We start from the raw sequence: 11,604 nt of genomic DNA, 5'->3' as shown, positions 1-11,604 counted from the left end.
TGATGTATCTTAATCAAGACGGTGAAAAACAGTTTAGACTGCAACATTCCAGTTCTATTGTGTTCCAAATTTATCACATGGTGGTATGGATCTTTCAGCAAATGATGTCATTGTATCTTTGCAATTTGACAGGTGGGAGCTATATGCACTTTTATCACAAGTATTTTCTCCCTACAGGGATTAAAAATGTGATAATTGCTCACATTCTTCTGCTAAAAGCAATATGGCAGCCAAGGCTCACAGGGTAAGTGCTAAGAGTATTCTGTTGAAAGGGTGGCATGCATTTTACAAAAGAGACAGATGATTATGCAAATTGGTCCTGAAATATATCCCTGTAGTCCCTCCTGCTGGGTACATTTGCCATGGAGGTGCTCCTGGCCACAAAAGTGCAATCTGTTCATCAAATGGGAGACCATTATTTATCTTTTAGACTGAGGCACATGGAAACAATGTTTAATCACCAAACATAAATACTGTGAATCTTCTAAATGGTGAACAGGAGGTGTGCCATATAGTTAAGAGAACTAAACCTGCCATGTTGATTCATTTCATTGCACATCAAGTAGTATGCTATTGCATCAATTTAATAATGTTCCATAGTATTGCTGGAAAAAATATACCCATATGTATGTTTTACTCAAACCCAAAATTCATGAAAATTATAATTGCCATATTAATATAGGAGATGTAAATGAGCTGATCAATTCCAGGAAGTCTTTCAGATTAAGACCAACAGTGTTCTGCTGTAGAATATGAAATGTCTTTTCTTTGCACAGAAAGATTGAAAGACAAAAACGATACCATTCATGTTTCATAAAAATGCAAGTTTTCTTTTCATATGTTATCAGTTGCTATTCTCAAAATTCCATTATCAAGGGTGACTTTAATTAATAGTTTATATTATATATTGCTCATACTGTAGTTCCTTTGAAGCTATTCAGGTTAAGGTGATAACAGTGGCTATTTCTTTAAGTAGCACAACACACAGTCACCATATTCATATCCACCATTCCAAAGAGCCCTGAGGGGGAAAAAAGCACATGCCTCAGTTAGCATTGTTGACTTAACATATTGGGTCAAAATAACACAGTAGTCAATGCTTAGTTGACAGTAATCCACAGGTCCAACTCCAATATTCATCAACTTAATTCAATGTACAATAGTATCCAGAGACAGCATATGGAACTATAATAAACAAAATGGGCAAACAGGTTCAAAAACATTTTCACCAGTATGGTGCCACTCCATTCAACATAATAATGATAGTTTGCGGAATCCTGCAGAATTCTTCTCAGCAGCAAGGTTACAATGGACCAAAGTCTGTTCTCCTCAGTAACTAGCTGTCTGTAGGTTTGTTAAACTGTATTGTGCTCCAAACTTTAGCGGTAGCAGTGCCTTCATTCAGAAGTGACAGAATGAACAACTGTTGGGTCTGTGGTGCTGAGGTGAACATATATTTTTGCTTGGCTTAAGGCAAACTGCCATTTTTTTCCTACAGGACACTAGTGAATGGTGGAGGGTGCATGTGCTGTCCTAATACTGAAAACAAAATGGCAGACAATCATCAGGTTGAGGAAATAGTCCATTGCAAGGGTTAAAGACTCTTTTCAGATGGCAGAAACATTTTTATGGCAGCACAGGAAACTGAATGGGTGTCCTAGGAATGGAGAATGACACGTTATGCTCAGCAGAAAGCCGCTGGATGCATTCATTACTCACACCAGACTGGGAGACCGCAGAATAATCTTTGGCCAATGGAGCATTCTCCGATTCTGAAAAAAACGATCAAAACAATTTTTCCATTTAAGAAAAAAAAGAAATGTAGTGCCAGAAGACACTTTCTCCAGCAGTTCCATAAGGTATGCCAACCACTGCGCGCGAGTCTCATTTTTTGAGCCCGGTACACTTTCTGATTCTAGGGGGAACCGCAGAAGTAAATCAATGTTTCCCTTTCCCTTTATTCAGTAGTAGTCAAAGCACGTGAAAGAGGCAAGGGAAGAGACAAAGAGTAGACAATTTATCGAGAACTGACAGAAGGAGGCTTGGAGTGCTCTTGTGTGACACCCCAACCGAGAGAAAAAAAAGCTGTAAAGTTTTTTTTTTCTATTCCTCCACGTTTTCCCAGGATGAATGGACTTTTCAGTGTAGAGAAAGCGCAGGGATGAAACACAAAGCGAGGCTCATCTCTCAGGGCTGAATTGTGAGAGAAAATCCTCAGGCTGTGCAGAGAGTGAGGGGTGGGGTGGGGGTTTGGCGATGGCGGGGGGGGGGGGGGAGGGGGGCTGTCTGATTAGACCCTGGGCCAGTTGCATTCTGGGTTTACCGCACCAACATCAATCCTCATATCTTTTCTCCCTCCAAAGCCTTTGAACTACTGGAGACTGTTTTGTCACTGTGAGGGCTGTTTTAGAAATTCTTAGACAAATGCTTAGGCATGTGTCTTATTGCACATTCAATGCGCAGCTCACTTTTTTCTACTTCAAATGGAGATTTCTTTTTAGATATGAAAAAACAAGCGCTGACATTAAAATTGACATGAGATATAGTTCCGTTCCTTCAGTAAATCTGATATAGTTTGCTCTCAAAAGCCTGTCTGGAAGTCATGAAAAAAACATAATAATAACAGGAGATAAGATGAAAAGCAATTAGAAGCAGTGTTTGAGAAAGCCATCTCAAAATAATCCCATCGGAAATGCAGTTTGTTAAATGATAAAATGTAGGTTACAGTGACTGAAGCATACCAGGTCAACGAGACACAGGAGGGAAAAAGCCCTTTGGAATCTTTTATTGCATTTAATCAGTACAAGTATCTCCTGCATTTTTAATGCATCCGTATGTACACCTACTGCAGCGTACACAGCGACTTCCATGTTGTCCACGGGGAGGGAAATGAAAACACCTAGACACCAAAATCCCATCAATGCCTTCAAGGCATTCCATGTCTCGTGTTTTTCCTTGACAGCTTTATCATGAAAACTTAATTGCATTATATTCAGAATAACTAAGCATGTGTAACAATTCTGTTGCCTTTTGCATGCAGCTTGAAGCTGTTACGATCAACAGACTTTGGATCTGGCTGAGCTTCTATATATGTATAAACTATATTTGCATCTTGTCAAAATATATAGATATGAATATTTTAAATGGAAAGTATCCTGACATTCTGGGATACAGTGTCCCTTTTCTTGTTTTCCTGGCAGTTGAAGTATGTTACACTACTTTACTATTATTACTGAATTAACCTCAAATGTACAGTGTTGTCTTCAAACTGCATCAAAAATAATGCGAGCATATCCAAATTTATTATACCAAAATTATTGTAAACCTGGAAATGGTGAAGAAAGCTTTGTCCTGAGTTGTTCTGAAGCTTGCTACTCTATCTAAAAGGCATCACTTTAAAGATTAACTATGGGGAGATTTGCATTCCCTTCTCTCCTGAAATAAATATGGCCCATATGCAGCTCCTGTTCAATGATGTTAATACACAATATCCCAGAGTGGGAAGCCACTAATGAGCCTTTGAGTCCACTCTACCTGTGCTGTGCTGTCATCCATATTTCAATGCACTGTCACAGTGATGTTTGCATACTTATCTCATAGCTCAGAGCCAAGTGCAGTTTGTGCCTGAAATCTGGACCACATGCCTATGTAAATTATTAACACATAAATTATGTTTTTCTTTTACACTTTGCATAAAGTCGATCTGTTTGTCTTGTAGGCCATTTTCTGATACTGTCTATGTTTGGTCTTTAAGTTGAATTGAAGCTCCAGGTCAAGATAAAACCCACGCATAGCTTTAACAGGAATCCTTTTCCATAGTCTTACTTCTATATTGTTCTGTGTAGACAATTAAACATGGGGTTCTGTAATGAGTGTCGTTAAAATGTCTGTCGTCAAGAGGCAAAGCAGGGCAGGGTCAGTGGTCTTTGAGCTGTTGGGGTGGTACCACTCTGTGTTCATTCACAGTCCCCAGAAGGACCAGTGGATCTAAACATGGATATCAAATGATGGGTGCATCATTTATTAGTTAAATTGTTATTTTTTCTAAATGGTTTTTGCATGGACCAAGCATTTTGATACTTTTATCTAGACAAGCCATCTCAAAAAGTGTCACCCAAACATCTGTCTTCTCCCGTCCCTGCCCCCAATATGTGTAAAAGATTCATTTTATTATATTGCCAAATTGTATTTTTGTGTGATGTTGAAAACTCTTTACTTGTATGTCCAATCATCTGGATCTAAATATACAGACAAAACTATGCAGTATATTTAAAAGTATAAAATAATGGGTATTGGCAAAGCCTGATGAGGAGTGGCCAGCCCTTTCATACAGTGTGACTTTTGTGTACACCACCCGGACGTATAACTGAATTAGTTCAGTGAATGTTTTCCTGGATTTGAATAACCAGTCACAAGGTAGGCTTGTGACTTGCTTACCATTAGCACATGTAATGTATGTAATGTATGTCTAGTTTAATATAAAAAAAGAATCATGGGGAGTAATCATAATCATGTTCGACATACTGAACAACATCAGAAATATGCAGGAGAAACTGGAACCCACTGAGAGTGTGATTTAAGCCACTTGGAGAGAATGCAAAAGCAAAACTACTTTTGCAGCAAGGCTTCTGTAGACTGAACCTCAGTAGGCAGTGGGGCACGCTCTCCTTGTTGTTAAAACACAAAGACAGGATTGTGCCAAGCGGTAGTGTTTGCAGACAACACCGCCTCTGGTTTCTCGACAGAAAGAATTGCGGTCTGGGAAGGGTGGTCTCCTGCCTCCACTGCTACAAATCGCTTGTGAATCTTTCGAGGTACGAGTGTTAAGCTGAGCCACATCTATTCTGCCAGGGTGACCCTGCGACCCCCAAGGGGGGGGGGCACAGAGGGGGTGTGCGAGGTTTGGTTCACTCAGCCGGACAGAGACACAAAGACTGAGGGACTGTGAAAGGGGCCGCATTCTCAAGAGGTGAAACAAAATGGTGGGATGGAGGGGGGGGGCTCCCCTCCTAAATCATCATTCGAAAGTCATTAGAAAGCTGGCAATGGGGAAAGGCACAGATTGCAAGGAGGCGACACAAAACACCCCGTTTTGCCCCTCACACAATGACAGTAATGAAGTGGAAAGGAAGGGGCGGGGCGACAGTCGACCACGTTTCCTGCAGCACCGTCCCTAACCCACCCTCCCGTATTTATCAGCGGCTGTGTAAAGATGTGTCAGAATTTTATTCATGCGTTGTTAACCATTGTCAGTGCTCGGCAACATTTTATCTGTCTGACCTCGACCCCAGCCATATGTCGCATTGGGCCTGGGAAACGGCATCTGGGGCCTAGCTGTTTTCTGTACAGTACGACAGGCCTGACTGATTTCAACTGTTACCCTCACCTTGTAAAGTTTCCTTCCCCCTCCACAAGGCATTTTAAAACCCCCATATGTTTACAGCCCTGTATTTTAAAAGTTACATATGTTCCCCCTCATCACACCTGTATACAAATCTAATGCATTTTTCAATGTTCAATCTTAGTTAAACCCCGGCAGTTTGTCAAGAGAACTTCAAGAGTATCAAAGATGTTATAACACTGATCTTTTTCACCGTGTCTACATGACCTGTTCAGAAAGCAATGCAGCAGTGTAGAGCGTATATTTCCATATTTATATTTTAGCCCCTTTATTAAATGTGCTACTGATGTGTACGCAGTCGTAAGACCAAATAAAACAGCGCTGCGATAAAGCGACTGAGCTCCCGGATTTGTGTTTAAGCGCGGGATGAGACAGGGCGATGATGATCCCTGTGGAAGTTGCTTTGGATAACAAGTGTCAGCCCCGCAGATCTTCATTGGAAATACAGAGAAGGGAAGGTGCACATCAGCTATGCTCACAATCTGTCCGCGCTGATCCCAGACCCTCTCCGTCAGGAGCTCGCTGTTTAGAGCGCCTCTGCCTCTTCGAGACGGAAAGCCCAGATATCCGAGGTGCTGTGTGCACTGAGGCCATTTCACAGGAGAGCACGGAATTTTGTTGGCAGGGAAGGGATGAGAGCCGGGTTGGACACAGAATAATTTATTTCACATTTCTGTGGAAGTTGAAGATGGGAAGAGCTGCTTGTGATGCTAAGCTGGAAAATCAGATTGCACACACACACAGAGGGAGGCTTTATTACACTGCAGGACAGATTACAGATTACTCTAACAAGCAAATTCCCCCTTTCCTAACCAAAACGTATATCCAAATGTGAGAGCTTAATTTTCCTGATGGTTTTTGCCTTAAAAGTGTTTATAACATGGATTTTATTTTCATTGAAACACATATTTACATGTACTGTTAATGAAAACCTCAGTGAATTTCAGAAAATTCACTGAGGTAGTTCACCAAGCGCACAAAAACTCAGTAGTATTTTGAAAGGTAGATCTGAAAACGCAGCATGTCAAACCCCTTTTACCTGGGTTGTGTTTTCCCCCCGGAACGCACCTAGCTGCCCTTTTAAGATGAACGCAACCATCAGTGCTAATGAAGAAGAACAATCCCTCAACCCGGCAGTTGAATGTGATCAGCGAGGGCTGGCGAGTGAGCAGCCTTCCCTCTGTTGGGATGATTTAAAAGGAAGAGAGATGAAAACAGGCAACGGCTCCCGCTCCAGCTAGCCTTTTATAAAATGATCTTTGACTTTTCTCTCACTTGAAGGGGCTTTGACTTCAGAAGCTTGAAAATATAATTGGCTGTGAATAGTGGCGCATGGCTGGAGGTAGAAAGGAGGGTGAAACGGAGGGAGGGGGAGCTAGAGGCGCGGGAGAGGAAGGAGAGGAGTGATGAGGAGTGACAGAATGCCCCTCCTCCGGTTCACGGTTGGCGGCTCTGTCCGCGGTGACACCGGCTCCCAGCAATGATGCAAGATGTGACATAAAGGTGCGTCCAACCGCGCGGTGCGAGGGCCAGCTGGGGATACCGGGTGTGCAGCCACATGGAAACCGCTCAAGGAAAATAAATGTGCCAGCAGTCCTCCAAATGAGTGAGCTTTAAGCACACCACACTCCTCGCTTTTGTGCTGGGAATACAAGCGGATTTAATATGAGGTGGAATACTATTTACTATACATCACGATGTCTAAGCTCGCCGCTTGTGGCTTTGGTGCTACATAGGGCAAAAGGGGTTCCTTCTCCCCCACTTTTAATTACGTGGGGGAAAGGCCACCCCCCCCTTTCCAACTGTTTTCCTTGCAACATATTATTTTTGAGCACTTTATTAGAATATTATCTTATAAATACCGCAATTCCTTAAAAAGACAGAAGGAAACAGTAAACTAGTGACACCCTCTGGCTTACATTCATAGTTGGCTACAATGCAGTCTGTAAGTATTTGGACAGTGGTATAACTTCTGTTCTTTTGGCTATGTACTCCAGAACATTGGAATTGAGGGCATTTACATCCATATTGGGTGATTCTAGTTGGAATGACATCCCTTTTTAAACATAGTCCCCCCATTTTAAGAGACCTAAAGAAATTGGACATTTGGCTATTCAGCTGTTTCTGATTAGTCGGGTGTATTCAATCACTTCCTTATTGCAGGTATAAGAAAATTTTCTTATACCTTATCTAGTCTTGATTCTATGATTTTCTTTTCAGTCTGTTATTGGCATTTGTCAACATGATGTGTAAAATACTGTATTTTTTACTGCATTGCTGTACCTACCCGTTAACCTACCTCTCCTTCTGCTTGTGCCCCCCTCAGATAGCAACAGGTCGATAAGATTGTAAAAATTCGTTGAGGTCCATTGATTTAAGTTTTTTCTTACCCAACCTCCATCAACAAGTAAAACACATTCCACAATTTCACATGCCATTTATTATTTAAAAGCAGGCCTGCTCTGTGGGCTTGTCTTGTTCCAGAGTCTATATAAAACGGAGATAATAGCATTCATATGTAAAAGTACTTTTGTAGAAGTATGCAATGGTGAAACAAACAGCAATTATAATTCCCCCAGAGAAATTCTGAGTAGAAAATTGTTCGCTGGACCCTTGCCGGGAAAAGGACACTGACATTACCTTATTTCCTGTAGTATACGGACTTCCAAAATACAAAATACATGCTTGCTTTGAAACTGTTACAAAAGAAGAAACTGTTATCGCTAAAGCAATGGCATCTTAAAATAGGTTGTACAGATATAACTGTGAATTTTTGCGTTTTCAAGTGATATGTCATCTTACCATAGTGATAATTGTGCCGGGAAAAAAAGACGAAATAGGTTTGTTATTAAGAAATAATCAGATTTGAATAATTTGTTTTTCATGCCTGAAAATGAATAGTTGAATTGCTTATGTAGGGATGGAGTAATCAATACCCACAAAATAACTTTCCAATGGAGGTGATATCGACCATTAGATTTTCAACTGGGAACAGTTCATGCAAGGAAGCATTGTACTATGGGTAGAATACAAAGGATGCAAAGGATGAGAATATCTGGTGCTTAGAATTGCAGAAGCCAGGTTTAAATATTAAAATTAATTTCCTTCAGTGCACAGTGCTTAAAACAAGTCTCACGGCTCACAAGCTCAGAGAGCTGTTGAATATATTTATTTGGCACAGCTGATAATAAATTTGCTGATGGGAGTTAGGAAAGAAGGATCTCAGTTTGTACATTATGTCAGTGGAGTCAACACGCTCCCTGTTGAAGAAAATATGAAAATTGGCTAAATTTTAAATAGAAACTGGAAGGATGGAGTTAAGGGCCTAACATAGATGCAGACTTGTTTCTGTGTCTCCTGATTTGTTTGACTGCTCACATTGGGAAAGCCAACGGAAACTCACTGAGGATGTATTTGAGCAGAATGGTAGCATGACTGAATTCTACCAGAGAAAGTCACAATATTATGCATAATAATTTCGCTGTCCACCACAATGAAACAATCCTGCCAAAATTGCTTATACAGTATACTGCTGGGTATGGGGAATATGACCTTCATACCCATTTGAGGCTCACTTAGCTTGATTAATGATTTGTTTGAAATTATCATTAGTTTGCCCAATCATACCTGTAGATCAGTGGTTCTCAACACAGAATCTGGCAGGACTGCAGTATCAGTATCAGTATCATTGCTGCTCAGCAATTAATTGAGCAATTAAAGCAGCAGGTTACACAGTTACCTCACCTCACCTGTTATTTTGTATCTGAATAGGTACTACTTCTAAGGAAAAGAAAAATTAGAACCAGTCCACTGCTCAAGTCCAAAGTTCCCTTTCCCTTTGCTCAAATTTCCTAAATTTCAACATCACTTTCAGAGTTCAGAGAACTTCAGTGTTCCGAACTACCTTCAATCCCGATGCATTCAGTTCTCAGAGGTTCTACTATACTTAAAGAGATGATAAGTAACAATCTCTTTCTTTACTCAATGCTGTCAGATTGCTTTTACATTCAGATTTAGGGACAAAATTACACAGATGAGAGGACTTATACCATCCCAGGAAATGTGATGAAATGTTGCCCTGTGTGTTACAGGCAAACAGAGAAAATGGACGTGGTCTTCAAAGTAGATCTCACCTGGTCTTTGTCCCCCCTAACCCCAGTGAGCTATGATGTAACATGTAGATGTAAAATGTCAAAATAGGATTGGTCAATGCAATTTATTTGCATTTATTTTAATTATGCTGAAGCCCTGATTAACTCCTAAGAAAACCTTGGGCGGTTTTGCTTGTTTTCTAACCCTCCCCCCCGCTTTTCTACTTTCCTAACTCAATAATGTATGCAAATGTGCACAAATGCAAACATACAATGCACACATGTACACACACACAGACACACACACACACACACGTCTCTACCCTGCATAAGTTCTTCATAGCCTGTTCCTGGGAGACCAAGAGGGCTAAAACCTGGCAAAACCTGCTAGCCTCATCAGAGTGAGTCGGCACTTACATTGACAGCTTAGACTCAGCATCACCTTCTGCCCCACTGTGTTCTCTCACAGGGAAAGGAGATTTTCCATTTTGCTGGATCTTCACCTCTTAAATACCTCCAAGCACAAAGCTGCATTGTCTGGGTTGTTAACACAATTCCATACTGACTAGCCTTCATTATTATTAAATAGGTGATTGAGAATAAAGCTTTTGTTCAGCTGGCAAACATAAAGATGTTATGCTTTTGGGGGAAAAAGTAAATAGTCCCATAATACTTTTTATATGATTATTTTTGTACCCTTTTATTGTATCAATTTATGACTCATTTATTATTCTGTGATTCTCTTACTGGCATTCTAACTGATTCTCCCATATATTATGTCCATTATACTGCTATACATTATAACTCCCCAGAGACCTCTTTGCCAACTATTTCTTCTTATTCTACATTATTCTTTATTTTTATGCTCTTGTAGACTTAAATAATTAAGAAAACATATGTCCTTAATCAAACACCAATTTTACCGTGCAAGTCAAATTAAGCTTTATGGTACACACACACAAAATGAGTACTACATCTAATTTAATGAATGAACACTACTTTAACAGCTCATCTTGGTTGCCCAACATGATGTATGCATGGGGTAGTAGGCTACACAACAGAAATTCAGTGAAAATGACTAAACTGAGACAATGAGGAGTTAAGGGCCAGATTTACTAAGGCTTTTGTGGTGATTTTCAGGAACACATATGACGCATTCTGCCCAGGCAATGTGTTGTATGTATCAAACTGGCGAACGGGAACTGCAGTAAGAGTGCAATCTATGCGAGGCATTGCAAGCCGCTATTCTCTCCTTATGCATATACATTTAAGGGTGGACCTCGCAATTAAAGGGTGGAGATATTATAAGTGTGGCTGATTATGTATTCCTTTGAATTTACTAAAGTTCACACAAGTAACGAGGGTCGATTTGTGCATGAAATATATCTGCCTCTAAATAGCAGCCGTAAACTAAGGTGCAAGCGAGAGAGAGACATACTGATCTCTGCAACAAAAATCACACTATTTCATCTCCAAGAAATCGACAAACAGATTCTTAATATTAAATATTAATGAATTATTGCAGCCAATAATTAAGGCTTGGTGTTTGTCACAGAAAATATTATATCTCATGCAAAGCTGTGGGAAATAACGTGCTCAACCATAATGATAGTAACAAGTGTTTGAAGTTTCAAATAATTGTTGCCACTAGTGACAAATATGAGTGGGCAGAATTAATTGACATGCTGCTATGCACTTTTTGTAATGTTTCTGTATTTGTTCTGTATGTTTTCATGTTTATTCTTGTTTATTATTCATTTTTCATAGTTACCTGGTTTATGTTTTCCATTTGGTTTACAGATCTCTATTGTCCTCCCCTGTTATGTCTGCGTCTGAATGTTTACCAGTCTAGTCACCTAGTCACTTCTAAGACTCGCGATTCTTACTTCCTGCTTTTTCTTGGTAGTTAAATGTTGTAAAGCACGATTCTTACTAACTACTACTAATCTAGGTTTTGTACAGTACTAATCTGATTAATACACTTACTGTCTGTCTAACTAACTAACTAACAATCACTTTTATTGGGTAGTTTAGAAATATTCACGTAACTAACTCACTAACGCAATCTCTTAGTATTTCTGCACTGTTCTGTAACTCCGCCTCCCTATGCTA

General features: G+C 40.1%; 1 protein-coding gene across 1 annotated transcript in view; it reads left to right on the top strand.

Annotated features, from left to right (window-relative positions):
* The first annotated feature begins 223 nt into the window (after positions 1-223).
* The window catches only part of LOC133123448 (protocadherin-8-like), a 29,787-nt gene continuing 18,406 nt past the window's right edge, over positions 224-11,604 (top strand). Inside the window, exon 1 of the mRNA XM_061233913.1 lies at positions 224-244. Coding sequence (XP_061089897.1) covers positions 224-244 — 21 coding nt within the window. The remainder of the gene's footprint in view (positions 245-11,604) is intronic.

This window comes from Conger conger, chromosome 3, assembly GCF_963514075.1.
Source record: "Conger conger chromosome 3, fConCon1.1, whole genome shotgun sequence".
NCBI lineage: Eukaryota > Metazoa > Chordata > Actinopteri > Anguilliformes > Congridae > Conger > Conger conger.
The sequence above is the reverse complement of the archived record's forward strand: the minus strand, read 5'-3'. Positions and strand labels throughout refer to the sequence as shown.